The following is a 27,669-nucleotide window of genomic DNA, read 5'->3' on the forward strand; positions in this document are numbered from 1 at the left end:
TTACCTCTGCACGTTGTTTATTCTGTCAACGTTTCGGCCAAAGACCTTTTTCAAGACCTTAACCCATTCAGGTGGATGGCAGCGGCGAACTGCTTCCCATGAAACACAACAAAAACCCAGACGGGACCTTTTACTGGAGGGGATTCTGGTTACAGACCATAAAGTGGTTCCATATTCTTCGGTTTGGTGTCCTGTCTATCATCTCGCCTCACCAGAGCTCCTCCACTCATAGCACTGTTAAACGTGTCCTTCACAACCATCCTACAAGAACCATTCAGTTTCCCGTATTGCCCATTGGCAATCTCCTCACATGCCAAAAACAAGTTGGGCTTTCACTTCCTTTCTTTGCGGTCTTTCAGTTTTTCAGTCTGTATTTTCAGCACTCATATTATAGTGTCCAGTCAATGTCCACCCAGAGTCAGGTTCTAGGCTGTCCTCTCCATCGTGGGTCAGTGTGTTTGGCCCAGGGACTGAGGGCCTGCTCTGGGCGCTGTGTCAGGCCCCCTAGAGGTCTGAGGCCTGGGGAGGGGGCTAGCTGAGTGCCCTGTGTTGTGACTGTCTATGGGCCACTCGTGTGCAGGAGGCACAACAGGTTGTCTTGTAGTAGTCGTACACACAGAGACGTGCTTGGACCACCACATTGCAGTTGAAATACTTGTCTCGACAGTTCTCGTCTGAAAAACAATCATAATCATAATATCAGTGATTTTAAGTTTTAGAAATCTTTAAGTATTTTCACAAGTTTTCTGTATGGAATAAGATTTTCATTAATGTTGAACCATTTCAGACTAAATTCCCCTCTAACCCTCATTAAAACTGTCTGGCAGTAGTTAGGACCAGACCAGCCATCATGAACCAATCCAACTGTATTACATTCCAGCGGAGGTGCCTTGGCCCCAGATCCATGTTTACTACACAGTAGTAACTGACCTATGTGTGGGACGCAGGGCTCTGGGTTGCACTCTTCTCTCTCCACTGGTTTCAGCTCCTCTTCACAGCCCTTACTGGAAAGCATGTCATCAGACAGACAGCGCACCTCCCTCACACGGAAGCCCCCCTCACACGTCTTAGAACACTGCAGGGACAGGGACAGAGAATACAGTTCAAACCTCATTCTCCCTTTCTTCAATTACACTTTCAAGAGAGTGTATTTCACAACTCCACATAAAAGCGTGTGTCTGTTTTTTCATGTGTGAGTGCACGCATGTGTGGGCATGTGCGTGTACAGTTACTCACAGCGCTCCAGTCTGTGTGGTACCACATGGCCCCACAGGGCTTGAGGTGGCAGCTCTGCTGATTAAGAGGCTTGTCTAGAGAAGAACATTCGTAGGGCGGCATTACATTGAACCCCTCGTCAGACTTCATCAGACACACCACTGCCCTCTGCTGGCTGCCCGAGCCACACTCCGTTGAGCACTGGGGGAAGGAGAAAATACCATAGGTAATACTACACATGGGCATGACATGAGGCATCTGAACTGTTTCAACATGTTTTGTTTTTTTAAAGAAAAAGGCATCACTGGCTCAGTTGATTGGCCGGCCTGAGTTATAGAAGGTACCCCTTACTTAGAGGGACGGTTTCCTGGACAGAGATTAAGCATTGTCCTGAACTAAATATCTACTTCAAGTGGAAATAATGGACAATGGATTTGTAACATTTAAGACTTCCTCTTTCTGTCCTGGGGTAAGAAATGTTTTTGGGGGGTGGGGATAGGTAATACAACCCTGACATGAGACATCAGCAAAAATATAAGTAATGAGCAGGAGACATCTGTAAAATCTGCAGCAAATCCTCATCCTAATCTTTTCCCAGATGTGTCCCTACAAGCCCAGTTTGACCCGGCGTTGTCCTGTCTTACCTGACTCCAGGGGGCTGTAAACCACTCGATGCGACTCTCACAGGGGCCGTGATTACAGACCTGAGAGTCAGTGGGGCGCTCATGGCCACACCCTTCCAGAGGCAAGCTGCTAATGTGATTGGTCAGGCACAGAACGCCACGGGTCCGGATGCCCATCCCACACTCAGCAGAACACTGCAGAGAGCAAAGACATGGTAAGTGACAATACAAACAGTTGACCTATGCCTTGATTCAATCCGATCAGGGGTAGATCTGTGTATAGCGCACTTGACTTTCAAAGGTAATTTCCAATTGAGCCGGCATATGCAGCGTTTACTGCGAATGGGGAACATTGCCTTTAAAAGGTGCAAAGCTGACAAAGCTATCTGATTGGATCCCGGCCCTAGTATCACCCTCGGTTTTTAACACTAGTATCAAGTCAATTTGTCTTCAATTATAATCTTGCATCTACAATACTGTAGTAGATGCAATCAAACAATTACTACAGTATTAGGTTAGTAAAGTGTTCGAGAGTGATGGTGAGAGTCCATGTCCTCAGTCCTACACATACATACCTTATTCCCCCAATCAGTGAAGAACCAACTTTTAGCACAGGGCCCCATGTCACAGTTCTCATTGTCACTGGGTTGCAGCTTCATGTTGCACTCCTCGTTTGACACAAAGTCTCCCATGTTGCTGACACAGTGCACCTCCCTGGTCCTCTGGCCCACGCCACAGGGAACAGAGCACTGGGGAAACACAGGAGGGGCAGTAAAATACTATAGGGGTAGTGTTCAGTTCACCTCACACTGTAAACATGGGTCAGTTCTCTCTGATGAATGTAACCTGTTGTCTGTGAAAACAACTGGGAAAATGCTCCATGGAATACTTGCTTGGGTTTAATTTATGATAAGGAATGTTGGAAACTTTAGAGGGATGATAACATTTATCTAATTGGGGTTCATGTACTTTCTGATACATTATTTTAATACAGTATGTTAAATCTTGTCTGAGTATTCTTAATTGAGCCTGCCTCAGATGGGTGGGGTATGTTTACACTTTTAAGTCTATTCTAATAGTTCCATGTGCCGAGCAAGCTAAAGTATTTGAAACAAATACTATTTGAAGCATATTGATTGACAGCTGTCACTCACGGCGCTCCACTCGGTTCGTATCTGCCACTCGCTGCAGATTTTCAGCTGGCAGGTGCTGGTGGTCTCGGGCTGCTCCAGGTGGCGGCAGCGGCTGGTGTGGACGTTGAGGGTCCGGTTGGCATACACCTGCCTGCACAAGACCTGGCGGTGCTGCATACCCAGGCCACATGTCTTACTGCACTCCGACCACTCACCAATGTCCCAGCTGCACAGTAGGACACACAAGGCCCCATGTTCAGAGGGACACAATAGCTATGTGGTCCCAACATAGCTAATAAAACATGTGGTCAATTGTCCAATTAGATTCTAATTATGATCTAATTATTAAACTATAAATTTAACAGATAAGGAACTTTTCATGAAAATTATAGGAAATCTGGGTCTTCTGACTTCTGCTAAAGCTCTGTGTATGTATTGAACCAGTGTGTGTAGTATGTAATGTGTGGTTGAGGCAGAGGGGTCTCTCACAAGGCAGGGCAGGACTGAAGGTTGCAGGGCTCCTCCTGTGAACTGGGCCTGGTGCTGCTGTCACACTGGTTCTCTGGTACCTGCTCATGGCTCAGTCTGTGGACACAGCGGAAGATGGTGTACCTGCTACCTGAAAACCAATACACAGAAGAGCGTTAGATGTTCATGCCTCAATACTGCATCTTCACTACTCACTGAGGGAATCTGTTAAACCTAGTTGATCAACTAGTATCAATTAGAGGTTGAGACCTCTTGGGGCTTCAGTTCCGTCAAAGATGCATGCCATGTCTTACCTCTGCCACAGGAGGCGCTACAATCTGTTGCCCCAGACAGTTTCCAGTTGTATTCTCTCTGACGTTTGGATGGCTGGACCGCTGGCACCTGGTTGTTGGGTACCTGGGGAGCGTACCCCTCCTGGTTGGGGTTGCCCCGGTGGTCAATCCCACTTTGCCCATGCAGAGTATTCCCTGGGAGATTGAACATGGGATTTCAGCCAAAATAAACAGGGGAAAACTCAGTCATTGAGATGCAGCGCCATCAGTGGTTGTGACCCCCTCCCTTTGTGGACTAATAGTTCATTTAGGCCATACAGTCCCATTCAGTTGCATCAGTAACTATGGGGAGCCTCACCTCCAGGTCTGTAGTTGGGGTGCTGTGGAGGGTTGTCAGAGGGAAGGATGAATTCATAGCTCACTCCTGGGTTGGGCTGCTGGTAGATCACCTGAGGACAGATCAAAAATTATTCAGTAAACAAGTTAATGATAACGTAATGTGCCCGTGTAAACTGACAGAGAAATATGTGCCAATATGAGCTACATTTTACTGTACATACAAGTTGACTGGTTACATACATAAACATCCAGGATCTCATTGGTTGGCCCTTCAGCCAGGAAGGACTCCCCGGCGGTGCTGGTGACCTCATTGGGTCGTCGGTAGGTGAACATGGTGCCCACCCCCTCATACTTCCCTGGCCGGTCAATGGCCCAGTTCCCATTGATGATGGAGCGACCTGAGCGGCTTTTCAGAGCTGCAGACAGACCATGAGGTGACTGTTAATAAAACACACATTGAAGGAAAACTATATTTTGTTATTTGTTTCATTAGTCCATTCTTGATGTAGTCCCAAAATGTTTTGATTGTCAGCACTCAAGTTTTCAAGATATGTAACTTTTCTGTAATGTTTTTCAGATGGCCTGTTGCCCTAACCATGGAATTCTCCAATGTAGCTGTAGAGTTGAGAGATTCAGCTACACAATTAACATAAAGCTTTGCCAGCTATTTACTAACAGGTTTGCTCATTTACAAAAGACACTGCTTTTTTCCCTGAAGATTTCTGTATTTGGAAAGGTGTGAGCTATTTTCATATTAAATACTGAACTTCCTGCTTTACAGGAAGTTTGGGGGCACTCAATATGGCCGCCGGTCCCCCACCACAGAACAACAACTTGAATGGAAATGTCCATTCTAGTAGTTATATTTCTATAAGACAGACAGCAACCCTTCCTGTCACCATCAGATCTACTATGCTTAGACAGACAGGAAATAATTCTGCCATAATTGTTTCATCAGAAGTGGTTTTAACATAATGAGCAAGACCGTTAAAAGTGAGCTGTGTAAATCACCGCAAACTGAATACATTTTGTCACATGTATCTTCAAAGCCTTGTCTTTTGTAAATGAGCAAACCTGTTAGTAAAGAGCTGGCAAAGCTTTATGTTCATTGTGTAGCTGAATCTCTAAACTCTACAGACACATTGGAGAATTCCATGGTAAGGGCAACAGGCTGTCCGAAAAACATTAGACAAGTGACATTAACTAAATACACTGCTCAAAAAAATAAAGGGAACACTAAAATAACACATCCTAGATCTGAATGAAATATTCTTATTAAATACTTTTTTCTTTACATAGTTGAATGTGCTGACAACAAAATCACACAAATTATCAATGGAAATCCAATTTATCAACCCATGGAGGTCTGGATTTGGAGTCACACTCAAAATTAAAGTGGAAAACCACACTACAGGCTGATCCAACTTTGATGTAATGTCCTTAAAACAAGTCAAAATGAGGCTCAGTCGTGTGTGTGGCCTCCACGTGCCTGTACGACCTCCCTACAACGCCTGGGCATGCTCCTGATGAGGTGGCGGATGGTCTCCTGAGGGAATCTCCTCCCAGACCTGGACTAAAGCATCCGCCAACTCCTGGACAGTCTGTGGTGCAACGTGGCGTTGGTGGATGGAGCGAGACATGATGTCCCAGATGTGCTCAATTGGATTCAGCTCTGGGGAACGGGCGGACCAGTCCATAGCATCAATGCCTTCCTCTTGCAGGAACTGCTGACACACTCCAGCCACATGAGGTCTAGCATTGTCTTGCATTAGGAGGAACCCAGGGCCAACCGCACCAGCATATGGTCTCACAAGGGGTCTGAGGATCTCATCTCGGTACCTAATGGCAGTCAGGCTACCTCTGGCGAGCACATGGAGGGCCGTGCAGCCCCCCAAAGAAATGCCACCACACACCATGACTGACCCACTGCCAAACCGGTCATGCTGGAGGATGTTGCAGGCAGCAGAACGTTCTCCACGGCGTCTCCAGACTGTCACGTCTGTCACATGTGCTCAGTGTGAACCTGCTTTCATCTGTGAAGAGCACAGGGCCCAGTGGCGAATTTGCCAATCTTAGTGTTCTCTGCCAAATGCCAAACGTCCTGCACAGTGTTGAGCTGTAAGCACAACCTCCACCTGTGGACGTCGGGCCCTCATACCACCCTCATGGAGTCTGTTTCTGACCTTTTGAGCAGACACATGCACATTTGTGGCCTGCTGGAGGTCATTTTGCAGGGCTCTAGCAGTGCTCCTCCTGCTCCTCCTTGCACAAAGGCGTAGGTAACGGTCCTGGTGCTGGGTTGTTGCCCTCCTACGGCCTCCTCCACGTCTCCTGATGTACTGGCCTGTCTCCTGGTAGCGCCTCCATGCTCTGGACACTACGCTGATAGACACAGCAAACCTTCTTGCCACAGCTCGCATTGATGTGCCATCCTCGATGAGCTGCACTACCTGAGCCACTTGTGTGGGTTGTAGACTCCGTCTCATACTACCACTAGAGTGAAAGCACCGCCAGCATTCAAAAGTGACCAAAACATCAGCCAGGAAGCATAGGAACTGAGAAGTGGTCTGTGGTTATCACCTGCAGAACCACTCCTTTATTGGGGGTGTCTTGCTAATTGCCTATAATTTCCACCTTTGTCTATGCCATTTGCACAACAGCATGTGAAATTTATTGTCAATCAGTGTTGCTTCCTAAGTGGACAGTTTGTTTTCACAGAAGTGTGATTGACTTGGAGTTACATTGTGTTGTTTAAGTGTTTCCTTTATTTTTTGAGCAGTGTATAAGAGTGTTTGGACAACTACAAGCACATATTAGGCATGCAGAAATAAACTAGAACATAAGTCTATTGAGGAGAATGGAGCAAACATCAGGGGATAATGGTAATGATAAGTCGTTCCGTGGAAGAATCCTCGGTCCTGTTTATCCCCAGGATGTTGCGTCACAGCACGCTTTTACCCACTGATATATGAACTCTTCCAACAACAACGCCAAGCGACGCAGGAACAGCAGGCACTGAAAGGAGCCATTGTTCACGCATACTCTACATTTCCTGCTTAGGTGCTTACTCACTGAGTAAGTATTGTGTAGGGGTTGAGTGGGGACTCATATTAAAAAAGCAAGGCATAACTTGGCACCCCCAGTTAGTAGTTTTGACTTTAAAAAGTAGTTTCAAAGCAGGTTCCATCGCTGGGCTCAGTGGTGGTGGTGGTTTTCTATGCAGCAGTGAAATTCCTCACCTTAATTAAAAAGGATGGGAAGGCTGGAGGAAAAGGTCCTCTAATGAAAGCTTGTTTATATACTTACCCCTGAGGGGAGCAGCCAGGCCAGGGGAAGTGGGGGCCAGGCACTCCCTTTCTCTCTCTCTCGCTCTCTGTTTCTCTCTTTCTCACCTTTCTTTCGCTCTCTCTCTCGCTCTCTCTCTCTCTTTCTCCCAGACGCACTGCTATGCTATGGCATGGTTCTCATTAAACCAATGTCTCCAACAATAAAACCCTGACATTCCAGAAGTCATTCCTGAAAATAGACCCACTTCTGTGTCACACTGTTATGCTCCTATAAAGACAAGATCTTATTTATTCAATGAATTACAGCAAAGGGCTTTAAAAAAAATAAAAGATTGTAACCAGAAGTGCACTGTGTGGTTACTTACTACTGACAACATAGAAATGCTCACATCCAAAATTCTGGAAAGATCCCTCCTGCTCTGTATTTGAGCTGCCTTATAATTAAATTAATCAAATCAATTTAACAAGCAGCTGTCCCCTGCTGCCTGATACCAGGCTCACAGCACGGATGTAGCAAGACATGACCTAAATGATATAAAAAACAATAGCTACTGCTGTCAGATGTTTTATAACCTGAAGCTTATCTTTAAATTGTGACTTTATTAGTACCGTTAATGTAATATGAAACATAATCTAACGTGGTCGAAGGGAAAACCTAAAATTGCATGTGTCATAGCTCATGGGTCTGATTCAGACAGAGAAATATGGAGCCTTAAGGGGCCGTGGATAAAGAGCTGGTAACTCTGTAGTAAAACAGAGGTGGTTTGGAACCATGTTTGTGTGTTGAGTAACCTTGCCTCAGAAGACTTGCCTCCCAAGCAACCCACTGGGCACACACTGGTTGAATCAACGTTGTTTCCTCATCATTTCAATGAAATTACATTGAAACAACGTGGAATAGACGTTGAATCTGTGACCAGTGGGTAGTGTCTACGCTTTAGCTGGAGCGGGCTAACACAGTCTGACCCGGGTTAAAACACTGGTCAGTCACAGTCCTTCTCACCCAGGTAATTCCTGCTCTTCACCGTCTCGGTGACATTGATCTTGGTGGCTCCCTCTGGGATCTCCACTATCTTGTGGTAGCCCACCTTGTTCAGGCTGTGCTGCTGGAAGAGCCCTGACACCAGCTTACAGGCCATGTTGTCCCCGCCACACACCCCACACTTGTCCATCACCTTGCCTGAGTCCAGGTACTCATCGCAGCCCAGACTCTGTCAGAGAGGGAGAAGGAGGTCAAATGAGGGGACAGAGGACATGTATAGCACGTCACTAATCAACGCCGGTACATAACAAACAGTACAGTACACTGTAATTTTTTGACAGTTCAACTGTTGAGCTACACTGTTTTAACAGGCATTTTTACCACTGAAGTGCATAACTGTTCGTGGCCCCCCAATGGTGGAACAAACTCCCTCACGTTCAACTGTTGAAACCCCACTCTTTAAGGAATACCTAGACAATCCCTGTTTTAGATGCAGTTAAGCTGTCCCACTGTTTTACCACTGAAGTGCATGGTAAAATGTAAATGTAAATAACATGAGTAACCTCATTAATCAAGTAAAGAGGGGAGAATGAGAGATAATAAACCAAAGCCTATCCAGCATATTCATAAACAAACCCATGTTATTTCACCTCTCTAACTCCCTGACCTGCTGCACATAATTAACTACCATAACACAACAACCAATTAGCCTGAGCCGGCTTCATTCCAACAACAGGCATATTCTTGGCACGATGCTGGAGTAGTAACGGCTCACAAAGTTTCAGAGCAAATCCTCAGGGGTGTTAGCTTTCTCTGTCACATTGGCACTCTTAAATTACAGGAAGCCTGGATAAGGTTAGAATAGAACACTCAAATCAGCAGTCGATAAATCCAGCCAATTCAGACGTAAAAGTAGCTCGCTGTGTCAACAGGTGCTGCAAGCAGGGGCCTGGTTGGGACTGATCCCAGCAGGCCACCGTACTTCTATAATTCCAGACCCCTGGGCAGTGGAGAGTAGACACTGGTGTGCCAGAATCAGGATACGCCCTCAGTCCGCCACCACTCGAACCGAAGGAATGACCATTGGAGGAGTCAGCAGGGGACAAAAAAATCTGTTTAGTTTTAATGACACAAAGCTCCTCTGTGATTCGACTGTTGCCAACGTTAGTCTTTAGTCAGTCAGTATCTTTCAGGGAATGTTACGTTATTAAGCAGTCCAGTCAATAATCCCCCCCGTTCCTAGACAAAACCCTGTCACAAACAATTTCCTCCCAATACCAAACCAGGACTAATGGGGATCTTACATTGCTAAACCGGCGTAGTTTCTCAGACCAACTGTATATATTACATCCCAACAAAAAATATTACACAACATTTTATGTGTGGTCCTTAAGCACGGGACATAACTAGGCTTACATAGAATAAACACACAAACAAATGAAGAGCAGTCTACAGTGGTAATTAAAAAGGGTTTTGCTGTAGATTCATGCTCTCTCAGCAGACTTAGTTCTTCCTGGAGCTGCAGTCAGACAGTCAGCTGCAGGCTGGATGCAGGCTGGGATATGGGGATGGAAGATGGAGATGGTAGCCAGGCCAGGGCTAGGGGTGGACTGAGGAGATTGGGGTAGACTCAGAAGACAGAAGCCTGGCTCTCGCCCACCCATAGCAGCGAGGTCTGTATCAGGCCAACACTCCACCCAGGCCAAAACAAATACACACCACCTCCTTCGACTGACTCCCGAGTGGCGCAGTGGTCTAAGACACTACATCTCAATGCAAGAGGCATCACTGCAGTACCTGGTTTGAATCCAGGCTGCATCACATCCGGTCGTGATTGGGAGTCCCATAGAGCGACGCACAATTGGCCCAATGTCGTCTGGGTAGGCCGTCATTGTAAATTTGTTCTTAACTGACTTGCCTAATTAAATAAAGGTTAAATAATAAATTCTACACAGGAAATAAGCGATGAGAGAGGAAATAGCAAACGAATAGCCCTGAGAAATGACCAAACAGGGCAAATGTTATATTGGCCAATGTGGAATTATGGATTAAAACGGCCTATAGGCACTCAAATGTAAGATTGGTACATGATAAAAACTAGATTGTTCCATATGAGTTTACACATTATTATATTTTCATACATCACAGTATGCAAACAATTGGGATACCAAGTGAGTAGTATCTGTCTTCTCAATTTTCACCATAAAACACCCTGACTTTAAGTAACAACATTATCAGATATCATTTCAATGTTTAGCCTTAATCCCAGGAGAAAGAAAACGGTTCCTTCCTTCCCCTCATAAACTACAGCTTGACAAGCTCGGCGAGTAATGGTTGTCTGTGGCCGTTTGCCTGGGAAAAGCTCTGAATCACTATGTGTTAACGTGTGAATGGAGAGTCACATAATTTATTACCAGTAATCTGCGTAATCCGTCAATGTATGAAATATCATGTGACTAAGAGGCGTCAGTAGTGTTTTTAGAAAAATTGTGCAATAAGCTTTTCCAAGCCTTTTCATATGGTAAAATGGCTTAGACCTATACAGGAAGCATTGAAGTGTGGGTATTATTTGATATCACTGTACAGTACATCTTTCAAATCATAAACTGTCAAAACAGACTTTGGAGAACAGATGATACCCCATGCAAAACAGTGAAGCCAGCAGTCATTTGTTTCCCAAACCTGAAAATAGTCATCCAGGCTGTCCTTGATATATCAAGTATAAATAGTCCTGCATCACGAATCCATCAAAATGAGGTGTCTCACTGAACCAAGTTTGGAGGGATCCTAGTTTTTCCCTTTCAAGGGGATCCACAGTATTTAAGTGCTCAATTTATTAAGAGACCACATCATTACTTTTTTCTAATCTGCTCTCTGTGGGTGGTTTATAATTATGCTTGGCACTGGACGACATCCCCTTTCAGTAGGACTATAATGGGCCTTTAAATGTCACTAAAATCCACCTCATCTGGAAATGGTTAGACGTGTCAGGACGGTAGTCAACTACCAGTCAAAGTGAGGAACGTCGATGAAAACAACATTAACCTTCCAATAAACCCCAGCAGTACTTTTCCAGATAAAACAGATGTAAGGTCTTATGCTTTTAGGAATTGGCTTGTCATGATGGGGATAATAATCCCTTGTTGAGTTTAATTTAATTTATGAAATTCTACACAACTGAACCAGTAGACTGTTGGTCTCTTTCCATCATACCAGTAACCACTTTATAACAAAAGTTTGAGTTTGCATTTACAAGGTTATTAGATACCCTTGAACTACAGTCTCACTATGATGGTAAAGCTATCCCAATTCCAAGCATGTCCTCAGCTGTGCACAGAGGCGCCTCTTCTCAGAAATCAAGGTTTGGGAGCTTTAAAATAAGTGCCTAATGCACTAATTGAGTGGGTAAAGAAGGAATGAAAAAACAACATTTATTTCATTACAAACATGCACAAACTGTCAATAAACAGTTGCAAAGACACTCCATGTCACTTGATCCTGCTCCAACAGGCTTGGCGCAGGTTACACTTGCCTTGCAATAATGTTTATTTTAACTGTGTGGGGGGCCTTGGTTTGTGGTTTCCCACAAGGAATGAATATGAATATAAAAATGAGTGGTCACAGTGACTTTATGCTGGAGTCAACAGGAATGTTCTCCTCCGTTTTCTCCACTGGCTTCCAGTTGAAGCTCGCATCCGCTACAAGACCATGGTGCTTGCCTACGGAGCTGTGAGGGGAACGGCACCTCAGTACCTCCAGGCTCTGATCAGGCCCTACACCCAAACAAGGGCACTGCGTTCATCCACCTCTGGCCTGCTCGCCTCCCTACCACTGAGGAAGTACAGCTCCCGCTCAGCCCAGTCAAAACTGTTCGCTGCTCTGGCCCCCCAATGGTGGAACAAACTCCCTCACGACGCCAGGACAGCGGAGTCAATCACCACCTTCCGGAGACACCTGAAACCCCACCTCTTTAAGGAATACCTAGGATAGGATAAGTAATCCCTCTCACCCCCCCCCTAAGATTTAGATGCACTATTGTAAAGTGACTGTTCCACTGGATGTCATAAGGTGAATGCACCAATTTGTAAGTCGCTCTGGATAAGAGCGTCTGCTAAATGACTTAAATGAATGTTGGAAACATCTTACAGTCCTTAAGTCGACCAGCCCCCATCTTCTTTGACTGTAAAGACTTCGGGCTGGAATCTATTAGATCTGCGCTATCCAACATCCGCATAGAGATTGTTTTGGCGGTATTGGAGGTGGAACTACGTTAGAGTTGACAGATCCACAAGCGGCTCCTTGCATTAGCTTATCGTGGCAACGAAATCACCTGATTTTCTAATCCGACAAGTCCCATGCAGCCGCGTTACAAGTTCAAACTCTCAAATGCGTGATGTTCTATTGTCTACACCTTGATTAGACTGATAGACTATAACCCCCCCCCCATTCAAATTCATATGAAAACATGCATTAGAAGCCTGCACTTTCTATCGCCGTTTTGAACTTCTAACGCGGTTTGTGACACAAGAGCAGCCACTCACCTATTTGTCAGCTCACACCACAGTTACACCTCCAAAACATCTGCTATGCGTATGACTGCCAACGCCGGTTAACACTAGTTCTGACTGAATCGTGGCCTTCATCCACCCCAAATGAAGTTATAGATGTGGTTGAAAAAGTAATCAGTGGACTGACTGCTAGGGTTTCTCACAGGCGTGGGACTGGGACCCTGGGTTAAAATAGAGACTGTTTGTGAGTGGATGTTTAGACAGAGAAATCGACTAATGACAAGGAGATTTAAGCTAACGAGTGATTGACATTAACATGTGCAGACGGCTGTACTGTATAGGCCTATCAGGGAGCACTATGGTGCACAAATACATCCAGATTCATGCAGCTGTTTCAGGAGCCCCATCTACACAAATGATTCATTATCAACCACACACTCTGCATATCAGGGACTCCAGACACTTTTATTCAGTCATTGCTGTAACTGATCCTAGACCATAACTCTTCTGATCTCTGCCATGTCCATGGCTTGAGGTCAGAACGTACTTGGGTCTTGTCAGAGCTTAGACTAGGTGTTCCCACAATATTATACTCTGGGTGCCATGCCAGACCCACCAGCCTGGAAACCACCAGGGATAACTGACTGAAGCTTAACTTCAGCAGGGTCAGGAAGGTAGATCGCTCAATGAGTCCCTGAGAAAGCACCAACAATACTCACTGAATACATTAATATATTAACACACTTAGACCCTTAACACTATTACAGGGTACATAAACTTTGAGTGCACAAACTTAGATATGTTTCAAGGTTGAAATCTTGCATATTATTTAACATAACATCTAATATTTTAACACCTAACATGTTGTCTCAACATGTTTATCAAATGACAACAAACTAAATGAATGCTGCATTAATGGAATACATATTAATAACAATAACAGGCTCTAGAATTAAGTGTCAGCTCAATGGTTTGGCCTCGCTTCAAAAATGACATTTGATTCAATTTAAATTCTAATGAGAATATCTTCAGATTAAATGACTTCTCCCTTTATTTTCTAATTATAACACTTCACTTTGACATAAAAGAAACACACACACCCTGTCGACCAAATTTACGACCAAAGAGTAACAGAGTTTTGTGTTTTGTGAACATTATGAGAACATTTTCAACTCTTCACTTGCTGTACAGCCAGCAGAGAGCTCTGCTGGACCGTTGCCATTGCTGTTATCAAGACTTGGCTTGCAATGATACATACGCCAGCTCATCTGGAAATGTAATATTTACATTACTGGGCTTCCAAGCTGAGAATAAGCTGAGAATTCTGGGGCAATGTCATACCAGGTAATAATTCACAGCGGAGGTGACCTTAAAGCAAGATGGCCACTGAATGGAAAGGACATTATGCTGAAATCTATAGAAAACTCAATGACTGACCACAACCTCAACATGAAAAGTGGGGAACATTGAGTGGGGATCATTATCAAAAATGTGACTCATTGCTCTAGAAGAAATTGTAGTAATAAAAAGTAAACTGGGTCATATTGTATATTTGAAGTGCATTTAAACCAACACATCTATGATGCTCAATTCCATCAGCTTTTAAATTGTTACCAAGGCTAGGACTAATGCAAACCCTGTGAACACTGAATATTGGACCTGCTGAGTTGAAACACTGGCCAGCTTTTAGAATAGGACCATACTGGCATCCTGTATATCATTAGAAAATACAGAGCCACATGTCCAATATAATAGTGTCTGTTTGTGTTTTACCACTGATTCCTATTTCATTTCTCACACAGAATCCAGTATCACGTCATAGTATGGCATGACAACCCACCCCCTCCGTTCGGTTGGTCGGTCCATGTGAAGTGCATGTGGCCGACCGTTGGCAGGAGCGTAGGCCACAAGCATCTGTCTCCCACATGGTGAGATGCTGTGTTACTTTCTACCTTCCCTTTAGAGGCTTCTTTATCAGAACAGTGTTTAATGAGGGTGAGGTCGCTAACAACACACATTGCCTTCAACACTGTCAGCACTGGAAACACATCTGCAGCTGTGGTGGAGGTAGGCTACTGTAGTGCTGGGGACTGCTCAGTGATCACAAGGTGAAAGGTGATTTCACTTGCGTACAGTATAATTAAGTCACTTTGTAAACTACATCCATCAGACATTGAAGGGCTCCCAATGAATAGTGTTATGGTACTGTACAACTTCCAATACCAATTGACATTTCCATATCAGATTGCAGCATTAAAAGGAGATTAGGAAATATAGCCATTCTAGCTGCTATGAAAGAAGAGAGGGAAAATTGGCAGCCTTCAACAAAGAACTAGAAAATCTATTTATGTCCTATAACCTTTCCATGCGTGTGCACTTTTTAAAACATTTTACTTCACAAAATTAAATAGACAAATGGACCATCACAATCCGTCTGTAAATAGAAGAATGGAAGACATACTTTCAAGAATCACAGCCTTTTCCTCTGATTTCATCTCTGGAACTTGTATCATGGATGTGTTGGGAAGTCAACCAAGCCAAGGCAATAATCTGAGTTCGTAACCACTAAAAGAAGCACAAACTCTTGGTTTTCTTGGACCAGACAGTGATAACTCATCGGTTCTTTCCCACTACATGGCATTTCCCAACATAAATCATGTGTCAAACCTCAAGTGTGTATCCAAAACAACCAGGGATAATGACTGAACTGTGGGGATAAGTCTTCCCACTGAGAGGAGTAGGGCTATTGGGGTCCTCCATCCATTTTAAAGACACCCACTACTGTAGCACTTCACATCAGCACAGGATACAATACAGGATAAAGTGGAAATAACATGGTAATAGTATGGCAACAAGCTAACGTAACTCAAATACTTTGTGTTGCCCCGGATAGGAGTGGGGTCTTCAACAGTGAAGAGTAGAGTGACATATACAGTGGGGCAAAAAAGTATTTAGTCAGCCACCAATTGTGCAAGTTCTCCCACTTAAAAAGATGAGAGGCCTGTAATTGTCATCATAGGTACACTTCAACTATGACAGACAAAATGAGAAAAAAAATCCAGAAAATCACATTGTAGCATTTTTTATGAATTTATTTGCAAATTATGGTGGAAAATATGTATTTGGTCAATAACAAAAGTTTATCTTCAATGTTATATCCCCTTTGTTGGCAATGACAGAGGTCAAACATTTTCTGTCAGTCTTCACAAGGTTTTCACACACTGTTGCTGGTATTTTGGCCAATTCCTCCATGCAGATCTCATCTAGAGGAGTGATGTTTTGGGGCTGTTGCTGGGCAACACAGACTTTCAACTCCCTCCAAAGATTTTCTATGGGGTTGAGATCTGGAGACTGGCTAGGCCACTCCAGGACCTTGAAATGCTTCTTACGAAGCCACTCCTTCGTTGCCCGGGCGGTGTGTTTGGGATCATTGTCATGCTGAAAGACCCAGCCACGTTTCATCTTCAATGCCCTTGCTGATGGAAGGAGGTTTTCACTCAAAATCTCACTATACATGGCCCCATTCATTCTTTCCTTTACACGGATCAGTCGTCCTGGTCCCTTTGCAGAAAAACAGCCCCAAAGCATGATGCTTCCACCCCCATGCTTCACATTAGGTATGGTGTTTTTTGGATGCAACTCAGCATTCTTTGTCCTCTAAACATGATGAGTTGAGTTTTTACCAAAAAGTTATATTTTGGTTTCATCTGACCATATGACATTCTCCCAATCTTCTTCTGGATCATCCAAATGCTCACTAGCAAACTTCAGACGGGCCTGGACATGTACTGGCTTAAGCAGGGGGACACGTCTGGCACTGCAGGATTTGAGTCCCTGGCGGCGTAGTGTGTTACTGATGGTAGGCTTTGTTACTTTGGTCCCAGCTCTCTGCAGGTCATTCACTAGGTCCCCCCGTGTGGTTCTGGGATTTTTGCTCACCGTTCTTGTGATCAACTAGCCCTCACGGGGTGAGATCTTGCGTGGAGCCCCAGATCGAGGGAGATTATCAGTGGTCTTGTATGTCTTCCATTTCCTTATAATTGCTCCCACAGTTGATTTCTTCAAACCAAGCTGCTTACCTATTGCAGATTCAGTCTTCCCAGCCTGGTGCAGGTCTACAATTTTGTTTCTGGTGTCCATTGACAGCTCTTTGGTCTTGGCCATAGTGCAGTTTGGAGTGTGACTGTTTGAGGTTGTGGACAGGTGTCTTTTATACTGATAACAAGTTCAAACAGGTGCCATTAATACAGGTAACGAGTGGAGGACAGAGGAGCCTCTTAAAGAAGAAGTTACAGGTCTGTGAGAGCCAGAAATCTTGCTTGTTTGTAGGTGACCAAATACTTATTTTCCACCATAATTTGCAAATAAATTCATTAAAAATCCTACAATGTGATTTTCTGGATTTTTTTATATTTTTGTCTGTCATAGTTGAAGTGTACCTATGATGAAAATTACATGCCTCTCTCATCTTTTTAAGTGGGAGAACTTGCACAATTGGAGGCTGACTAAATACTTTTTTGCCCCACTGTACTTGTCATGACTGGGGGACGTTTTCTCAACAGTGAAGAGTAGAGTTATATATACTGGTCATGACTGGGGGATGTTTTCTCAACAGTGAAGAGTAGAGTTATATATACTGGCCATGACTGGGGGATATTTTCTCAACAGTGAAGAGTAGAGTTATATATACTGGTCATGACTGGGGGATGTTTTCTCAACAGTGAAGAGTAGAATGATATATACTGGTCATGACTGGGGGATGTTTTCTCAACAGTGAAGAGTGTTTTCTGGTCAACATGTGAAGAGTAGAGTCATATATACTGGTCATGACTGAAGGGAGTCATATATACTGGTCATGTTTTTTCTCAACAGTGAAGAGTAGAGTCATATATACTGGTCATGACTGGGGGATGTTTTCTCATCAGTGAAGAGTAGAGTCATATATACTGGTCATGACTGGGGGATGTTTTCTCAACAGTGAAGAGTAGAGTCATATATACTGGTCATGACTGGGGGATGTTCTCTTATGTCTTATGTCAAGGGCACAGCAGCCTCATAAATGTCCACTGCTTGTCCCGGAAATAGCACAAACCGTGTTGATTCACCAGTCTTTAAAACACTGAGGGTTTCCTCTATCAGTATCTGTTTGTAGAGGATCTGTGTTGGGAACATAATTAATGGATATTTTAAAAAAGTGCCTACATTTTTTAAATTTTATCTTTATTTTACTAGGCAAGTCAGTTAAGAACAAAATCTTATTTTCAATGACAGCCTAGGAACAGTGGGTTAACTGCCTGTTCAGGGGCAGAATGACAGATTTGTACCTTGTCAGCTCAGGGGTTTGAACTTGCAACCTTCTGGTTACTAGTCCAATGCTCTAACCACTAGGCTACCCTGCCACCCCATAAATACAGGGTAAAGGACACACCTACATGTTTACATGTGGAAATGAAAGGTGCCCTATAGTGAGAGTATTATAGAGGGAACACGTAATCCTATACAATCATTCTCTAAGACACCAATCTCAACTCCTGCCAAATGACCAACTGCAGCTTTGCCTGACATCACACATTTTTACAGAGATGTTTAGCAGAAGACAAAGCAAACCGGTTGCATGGACTCCATTCATTCACACGTAACATTTTGGTCACAATTACTTTCATCAAGGCATATGACCTTGATGAACAGATCAAACCAGGATACTGTACACACTAGAATGAGATATTCTATTTCATGACTGTACATCACCTGTCTGCAGCAGTATCACAGTGATGTCACAGCCATGTAGTCAATCATCTACACACACACATGGAGCTGTGCCAATCTATGCCCTATTACAAGCCAGACATCCCCCTTTAGAGTTTCCACAGTTATACCAAGTGCAACTTCGAAGGACACTGTCCTTTATAACTATATAACAGCCTGCCTTATATGTGCTACAGAGTCAACAGCACAGACTGCCAAAGCTGCTTAACAGTGAAAACAGTCACACAGTAAATACCTAATCTGATCCCTACTTCCTCCTCATGATCTATAGTCTGCAGTCATAGCCAATGCATAACTTAGAATTAAACGTATCTATTAGAATCAGACTATCAACTTATTGTTCAGCAGCTCGAGAATTACTTAAGAAGAGCACCGGCTAAACAGGCTAATTACATTCATAATACAGATTTATACAGGTCATAGTTTTAGAGGGAGTGCCTCTTATGTCTGTTTGGGACGTGTAAAGGTGCTGGGACTGGGAGCGATGAGTAGCCAGTCCCAGACGGTCAGTCTCAGCCCAACCTGTGGAAAAGCAGAGAGAGGGTCCATAGTAAGACCATGGTATGGTTTAAGTCTTACCTGTGACCACGGGTTCCCCTTGGCAGTCACCAACATGTGGAGGAGGAAGACAAGCAGCAGAAGAGCCAGACCTGATAGCATTCTCTCATGTGGCCAAGAACTATTGACCAGCAGCTCTCAGTCATGCATTCAGACAGGTCCAGTAGAAAACAGTAGCTGCTCCTGGCTGTTTCGCCTTGCCCCTGTAGTGCAGTTTAACGCCAAAACCACTACTCTGCTGATCTGTATGCACAGCCTTGTAAACTGAGCTGGAGGAGGCGCAGCTGGGGAGGCTGGGGCATTTAAGAGGAAAAGTTAGGGGAGAGAGAGAGAGAGAGGGAGAGAGAGGGGAGGGGGCGCGAGAGAGAGGGGGCGCGAGACAGAGAGAGGGCGAGAGAGAGCGCGCTAGAGAGGACACGAGAGAGAAGAATATATGTGGGATATGGGAAGAATGAATATGGGAAGAATGAAGATTAGTGGAGAGATGTTGAAATGAAAAAGGAAATATTTGGGAAGGGAAGAGGAAGAGTATTTATTGTTTATGAATGGTGGAACAAGAAGCCTCCTACTGTGTAGTCAACAATGGACAGGTGTTGGTGAGACAACTCAACTGGATACCTTTGCTGAGCATTATTTAATAGGACTTGATGGAATACCATTGCAATGTAATCTAGACCACTGACAATGGAACACAGCAGACAGCCAAAGAAAAGTAACATAACAGCCCAAAACACTTTGTGGTCAAGTGGACATTCTAACACTGAAATAGACAGACTACGGACTGCATTTCATGTTCTTAAACATGGAGAAACCACAAACTCTGCAACAATACGATCCCTTTGCACTCTCTCTTATACAAGCATACTCAAGCACTTAATTGCGAGCCACGTCGCAAGGAAGGCTGGAAGTAAAGAAGCCGGAGCCAAAAAGACTGAACTCATCATATGGTTTTCCTATTTCTGCACCATTGTTTCCACAACATTAAACCCTAATTCATCAGGACACACTGTAGTTAGGAGTGCGCTCTTCATCAGACTATGACAGTTGGTTTTCACATAAAAGTATATGACCATAGAGGGTGCATCACGGCATTGTAGCTGCAACCATGAGATAACACAATATTTTCAGATTTTAAAGCGGTACAGGGAGACCACAACAGGCACATGCAGCAAACTACTGTATCCACTACCATTCTGTATTTCAGCTGGGCTATGAGAGAGAGAGAGAGAGAGAGAGAGAGAGAGAGAGAGAGAGAGAGAGAGAGAGAGAGAGAGAGAGAGAGAGAGAGAGAGAGAGAGAGAGAGAGAGAGAGAGAGAGAGAGAGAGAGAGAGAGAGAGAGAGAGAAAGAAAGAAAGAGAAAGAAAGAGAAAGAGAGAGAGAGAGATTTCCAGCAGGCTGTTAGTGAACACACCCTCTTCTTTGGGCCACAGGTGCTTACACACCTTTAAAAGAAAATATGCTTTTTTCACACCAATAATGGCCTGTCCCTGTTAAGCAAAGCCAGCAGTGAGTCACTGCATAATATGAATGAGACTAATGAGAACACTGAACAGGATAACAAGTCATATCAGCACCTATTGAATGCATCCAATTCCATTACATCTCCAATTGTGTTTAAATCTTCCACAGCGGCAAGCAAAGGCATCATGGACAGACAGAAAGTTTAGATAGTGGCGTCTCAACACCTGGACTTGGCTTGGCTTCTGCTGGCACTCTCTTGTCTTTCCCCGCTCGCTCGCTCGCACTCTCTCTCTCTCTCCCAGAGGCAGACTGACTGACAGCCAGTGAGTGAGCAGTGAGCAGCCTCTGCAGCAACACAGCTGCACACATGTTTACAGGGAACGTAGTGTATGGGGAAGAGAGCTTTCAACAGCGTATATATCTCTATAATCTCAGACACATCAGCTACTAATGCTCTCCTGATATACTGTATACTAATCTGGACTGATATTGAATAGTACGCTTAACACCCTGAGGCCGGCTGCTGGGACCTGCTGGATCAGACAGACTGAAAAGTAAAGCATGTCCTGGTTCTGGATGGAGTCCTGTTTCCTTCAACATATGGGTCAGGTCAGCAGCCTTGGCTCCCAATGTCTGATTCCTGAAGTCTCCTACCCACACACACCAGAGACATGCACTAGCCTACAGCATCAGGTGGTCTTACCATTACTGTATTGCATTATGAAGCATTACAAAGGAATTCATACAATGGATGTATTCATGTTTGCTTCCCATTTACTGTCATATTTCCATCATGTCTTAAAGTACAATGTAAGCATGACCTGGAAATGTTTCCTCACATCCTGTCAATTTGAGCAGACATATTCAAAAAACATTGGGGAACATAGCTGCAATCACTATTTATTCTTTGGCCTGTTTTGGCTCATAAAGCCAGCTGTCTGTGCATAACAGGGTCATCCTGTGGGGAGGACAGTGGTATGGAGATCCACGGTATGCTACATTATCACTGGAGGTTCATTGTGGGGCATGGGACTGTGACTGACTGACTGATAAAGTGATGCGCCCGAAATGGCACCCTATTCCCTTTATAGTGCACTACTTTTCACCAGAGACCATAGACTATAGACCATACAGTGCATTCTGAAAGTTTTCAAACCCTTGACATTTTCCACATTTTGTTATGCTACAGCCTTATTCTAACATTTCCTCATCCATCTATACACAATACCCTATAATGAAAAACAAAGCGAAAACAAGTTTTTTGACATTTAGAGCCCGGACTTGAACTCAATCTAACATTTCTGGAGAGACCTGAAAATGGCTGTGCAGCGACACTCCCCATCCAAGCTGACAGAGCTTGAGAGGATCTGCAGAGAAGAATGGGAGAAACTTCCCAAATACATGTGTGCCAAGCTTGTAGCATCATGCCCAAGAAGACTCGAGGCTGTAATCGCTGCCAAAAGTGCTTCAACAAAGTACTGAGTAAAGGGCCTGAATACTTATGTAAATGTGATATTTAATTTTGTATTTTTTTAAATAAAAAAAATCTAAAAAGCTGTTTTTGCTTTGTCATTATGGCGTATTGTGTGTAGATTGATGAAAAGAAAAACAATTTAATCAATTTTAGAATACGGCTGTAATGTAACAATGTGAAAAAAGGGAAGGGGTCTGAATACTTTCTGAAGGTACTGTATAAGGATAAGGTGCCATGTGGGATGTAGCTGAGAGACAGACAGGATATAAGCTCTGTGGGAAAACTGATCCTGTTTGTATGCTGGTGTTTTCTTCCTGCTTGACACACCTGCTAATAGCCTGATGGTAATGAAGTCGTTAGCAGACACAGATAAGGTGATAATTTATGACCAGGTTGACCTCTGGGGGCAGCCCACCTGCAGCACTGATGACACATTCACTTAGACACGACAAGTATGTACCAATGCACTTACCCCCTTTTTCACACACACATGCAGCACACACAAACACATGCACGCTCACACATGCACTTTCACACTCGTGTGCGCTCACACAAACACAAACACACAATGAATCTCCCTCTCAATTGACCATAAATTCCTGCCAGTCAGCAAACCTTGACCACTCATTGAATGGCCTTTAGATGAAACAAACAAACTATTGAAGCATCAAATCCATTCAACTAGCTCCTCAATTGACATTGACAACCACCCAGACAACAGCCAATCCAATCACTGTCAACAGCAGTCAGTCAGTGTGTGTGGCTGCTGACTGAATGTAAAGAATAACACTGTATGACCCTACAGGGTCCCCTCATAAATCTGTTCACCTCTCAGGTACAACTACACTATGGCCCATAACCACATACTACCAAAACTATAATATTACTTAGTGAACAACAATCACCACAGGATACCAAAAACCAATCACTAGAGGAGTTCACCAACCTTAGTCAGTCTCCCAGAAAACTAAAAAAGAGTGTTCGATTTTTTTCTATTGACTCATAACAAAGACTGATGAGAGAGTATTGGTATATAACCTGCCGAGTACTGTACTGTAAAGATACTGTTCCAGTCGAAAGAGACAGTTGAGCACTCGTTTCAACCTGGCAGAGGAAGCAACAGCAGTCAGAGAGTCTTTAACACTCTAACACTCTGGCAGTATTCTGTTCTGCTCCACTACCTGTCCCCAGAGGTGTGTACTATAGTTCAGGTCTATCTTGCACTCATGTATGGCTTGTTCAAGCTCAGTGGAGCTGACAGCTCCCATAGTACAAAGGAGCTATGTATTTCAGCTGAATACCAGGGGCAGGAAATGAGCATGGAGTGAAGGCCGTAGAGTGAAGGCCGTAGAGACCAGGGGATGTTTCACACAGTGGAGAAGCCTGGGCAGGCAGCCTGCGTCTCTTTTAGAAAGTCAAGCCAGACCATCAGCAGCTGTCACAGACAGTAAGCAGTCAGCGAATAGATGAGTCCAAATTGTTCGGGCCTTTGTTGGAGATACATGTAAATTACTGTATCATTCATTTCTAAATTGAATCGTGATGGAAATGTTAAATGTACATAATTTTGTACAGTGTACTGTATTTAGAGTAAATAGTCTATCTCACTTTATCTACCAGATAAAGCATCAAACAGGGAAAACATCTGAGACTTCAGAGACACAGAGCTAAAATGTATTTATTGTATTCAGAGGAAATGAGTCTTCCTAAATGTAAAAGACAGGAGATGGAGACCGGAACTAACAGAGTGTTGGAAATGCATCAAGTTTGAGTCCTATTGAAATCAGACACTTTCTGTTCACAGCGTGAAGGATTTAACGTGCACCTACTCAGAGGGTCAAAGAGTCCCCTGTCTCCAGACACATCCTTTATGAGCTCTGTGCTCAACCGCTGGGAATTGGTCAGCAGAAGTCTGACCCACAGATCCAGCCGGCACATTAAAGGGCAGTCACGCAGTACGAAACAGGTGGACCAGGGCTGAACGGTACCAGGGTGGCTGAGATGACACACTTAGGGGAGAATCTTAACTTCTGCTTAAATCAAATGTTCACTTCGTCTCCAATGCATGACTAAAATGTGATTTAAGTGGAAGTTAGGTTTCGCCCCTTCAAATATCATCTCTTTCTCATCCGGCTGTCCTAAATCATATACAGTAACACCTCTACTTTAACATGCATGGCATTCTACAGTGAAAGAACAAGCTACATGCTGTATTGCATTGACTCACACATGTTGTCTGTCCTATTGGGAATTAGTATACTAACTCACCCAGTAACTAACATATTTGACCCTACTCTCCCTTTCCACATCCTATGACTCGCGCTGTCCCCTCTCCTCCCGGCAGGCTCGGTCCTACCCTCCTGCTCCGTGACTCATTGCTAGGTTATAGAACAGGGCTGCGGGCAGCTGAGCGAAAATGGAGGAAAACTCCATTTCCGGAGGACCTATCATCCTTTCACTCCCTCCTTTCTACCTTCTCTTCCTCTGTATCCACTGCTAAAGCCACTTTCTATCATTCTAAATTTAAAGCATCTGCCTCTAACCCTAGGAAACTCTTTTCCACCTTCTCCTCCCTCCTTAACCTCCTTAATCCTCCACCACCTCCAGGTTGACGAAATCAGCTCCTCATTCTCTTAACCTATTGAGTCCACTGGTCCCACACAGAACTACCCTATGCCTTTACCTCTTTCTACTCTCTCTCCAGATTAAATCCTGCGACTAGTTAGGTCTGGCCACCTGACACCCTCCTCCCCTCTCCAGACCATCTCTGGAGGCCTTCTCCCATTCCTCACTTCCATCATCAACTCATTCCTGACAACTGGCTGCATCCCCTCTGACTTCAAAATGGCCAGAGTCACTCCCATCCTAAAGAAACCAACACTCGACTCCTCTGACGTAAAAAACTCCAGACCGGTATCCCTTCTTTCTTTTCTTTCCAAAACACTTGAGCGTGCTGTCTCTGACCATCTCTCTCACAACGATCTTCTTGACCCTAACCGGTCAGGCTTCAAGACGGGTCACTCAACCGAGACTGCTCTTCTCTGTGTCACAGAGGCTCTCCGCACTGTCAAAGCTGACTCTCTCTCCTCTGTTCTCCAAGATCTATCCGCTGCCTTCAACACCGTGAACCATCAGATCCTCCTCTCCACCCTCTTAGGGCTGGGCATCTCAGGTTCTGCACACTCATGGATTGCATCCTACCGGGCAAGTCGCTCCTACCAGGTGACGTAGAGAGAATCTGTGTCTGCACCACGTATTCTCACTTCCTCTTCCAAGATGGGGCAGCAGTCAGACGTCTTTGTCATTCGTCTTGTCGTGTCCCATGTATATATCTTTTTATATCTTTTTCTTCGCATATCTTTTTAAAATATTCTTCTAAACCTCAACTTCAAAATACTCTCCTGCTACCCGCCTCACACAATGTGGTGTGGATCTGCTTTTTTTCTAAAGTATTTTTCTTTACCTCTGAATCGGAATCACCCAACAGAAGCTAGCCAGCTAACTAGCTACTAGCTAGTAGTCAGCTAACCACTGCTAGTGGTAATCAGCTACCTTTAGCTCGGAGAGTTCTCAATAGTTTGTACAACGCGATTCAAACCAGAGCATACAGGACCTATTTCCCCTCATATCCCTGGATTCCTACTGCAAGCTCTGAACCTTCTCACCAGGATCATCGCAGCTAGCTGACTACTCATGGCTAATGTCTCTGTCCCGAAGCAAGCACCAATTAGCCTGGAGCTAGCCCATGCTAGACCCTTCTCCGGGCTAGCTGAAGTGTTCCATCAGCCACTCCTGGGCTACAATACCTATTTTGCCAACTGGCCTGGACCCATTTTACTGCCGGTATGGGGTACGGAACCCTGCCGATTCTTCACAACTGGACTACTGATGTAATCTGCTCGAGGGGGTTACTCAACTGGCTCTTACGTCGCAAAGTCCCCTGAATGCCCATCTCCTAGCCTGCTAGTCGTGGCCCGCTAGCTGTCTAGAGCATATCTGTTGCTAATAAGTCCATCGGCCAATTTCTCGTGCCACTATTCCTATTTTGCCAATCGGCCTGAGCCCCTTTTACTACACAAAGCCCTGCTTATCCATCGTGACCTGACTACCGACGTAATCTGCCCGAGGGCTTTTTTCCAACAGGACCCTCTGTTGCGACGTCCCCTGAATGCCCATCTGCTAGCCGCGGCCCGCTAGCTGTTGAGAGCATATTGGACTGTTAGCTGAAGAGATCCATTTGCCAACTGGACTGGACCCCTCTGCTACACGGAACCGTACTAATCCATCACAACTGGTCTATCGACGGAACCGCACGAGGAGGCTAAAACAGACTTTCCTCCATCGCGACGTCTCTCTAAGGCCATTCTGCTAGCTTTCTAGCCCCGGCCTACTAGCTGTCTGAATCGCCGTGTCTCCAGCCAGCCCAACCATTCACTGGACCCTTATGATCAATCAGCTACGCATGCCTCTCGATAATGTCAATATGCCTTGTCCATTAGTGTTCTGGTTAGTGATTATTGTTTTATTTCACTGTAGAAATAGCCTCCAACACTCAACTCAACAAATTGGATGCAGTCTATCACAGTGCCATCTGTTTTGTCACCAAAGCCCCATATACTACCCACCATTGCGACCTGTACGCTCTCGTTGGCTGGCCCTCGCTTCATACTCGTCGCCAAACCCACTGGCTCCTGGTCATCTACAAGTCTTTGCTAGGTAAAGCGCCGCCCTATCTCAGCTCACTGGTCACCATAACAGCACCCACCCGTAGCACGCGCTCCAGCAGGTATATCTCACTAGTCACCCCCAAAGCCAATTCCTCCTTTGGCCACCTTTCCTTCCAGTTCTCTGCTGCCAATGACTGGAACGAACTGCAAAAATCACTGAAGTTGGAGACTCATATCTCCCTCACTAGCTTTAAGCACCAGCTGTCAGAGCAGATCACAGATCACTGCACCTGTACATAATATAGCCCATCCAACTACCTCATCCCGATACTGTATTTATTTATTTATCTTGCTCCTTCGCACCCCAATATCTCAACTTGCACATTCATCTTCTGCACGTCAATCACTCCAGTGTTTAATTGGTATATTGTAATTGCTTCGCCACCATGGCCTATTTATTGCCTTACCTCCCTTATCTTACCTAATATGCACACACTGTATATAGATTCTATATAGATTTTTCTACTGTATTATTGACTGTATGTTTGTTTATTCCATGTGTAACTCTTTGTTGTTGTATGTGTCGAAACTGCTTTGCTTTATTGTTGGCCAGGTCGCAGTTGTAAATGAGAACTTGTTCTCAACTAGCCTACCTGGTTAAATAAAGGTGAAATGTTTAAAAAAAAAAAATAGTGGTGTCCCCCAGGGCTCGGTTCTAGTTCTAGACCCCTTCCTCTTCTCTCTGTACATCAAGTCACTCGACTCTGTCATATCCTGACATGGTCTCTCCTATCATTTCTATGTAGATGACACTCAATGATTTTTCTCCTTCCCCACTTCTGACACCCAGGTGGAGACACGCATCTTTGCGTGCCTGGCAGATATCTTAGCTTG

At 44.4% G+C, this 27,669-nt stretch overlaps 1 protein-coding gene across 4 annotated transcripts in view; it reads right to left on the reverse strand.

Moving 5' to 3' along the window:
* Positions 1–27,669, reverse strand: part of LOC124033598 (thrombospondin type-1 domain-containing protein 4-like) — a 48,391-nt gene continuing 20,722 nt past the window's right edge. For 3 of the 4 annotated variants that reach the window (XM_046345680.1, XM_046345679.1, XM_046345678.1), the window contains exons 8-18: positions 8,362–8,569; positions 4,312–4,487; positions 4,091–4,181; positions 3,754–3,927; positions 3,461–3,590; positions 2,993–3,197; positions 2,414–2,587; positions 1,860–2,033; positions 1,237–1,416; positions 931–1,075; positions 1–674 (exon numbers count right to left, since the gene is read on the reverse strand). In XM_046345680.1, the coding sequence (XP_046201636.1) occupies positions 532–674; positions 931–1,075; positions 1,237–1,416; positions 1,860–2,033; positions 2,414–2,587; positions 2,993–3,197; positions 3,461–3,590; positions 3,754–3,927; positions 4,091–4,181; positions 4,312–4,487; positions 8,362–8,569 (1,800 nt within the window). In that variant the 3' untranslated portion in view covers positions 1–531. Of the gene's footprint in view, positions 675–930; positions 1,076–1,236; positions 1,417–1,859; positions 2,034–2,413; positions 2,588–2,992; positions 3,198–3,460; positions 3,591–3,753; positions 3,928–4,090; positions 4,182–4,311; positions 4,488–8,361; positions 8,570–19,193; positions 19,417–27,669 lie in introns of those variants that run through there. The other variant, XM_046345681.1, reaches the window with a different exon arrangement.

This window comes from Oncorhynchus gorbuscha, linkage group LG04, assembly GCF_021184085.1.
Source record: "Oncorhynchus gorbuscha isolate QuinsamMale2020 ecotype Even-year linkage group LG04, OgorEven_v1.0, whole genome shotgun sequence".
NCBI classification, from domain to species: Eukaryota; Metazoa; Chordata; class Actinopteri; order Salmoniformes; family Salmonidae; genus Oncorhynchus; species Oncorhynchus gorbuscha.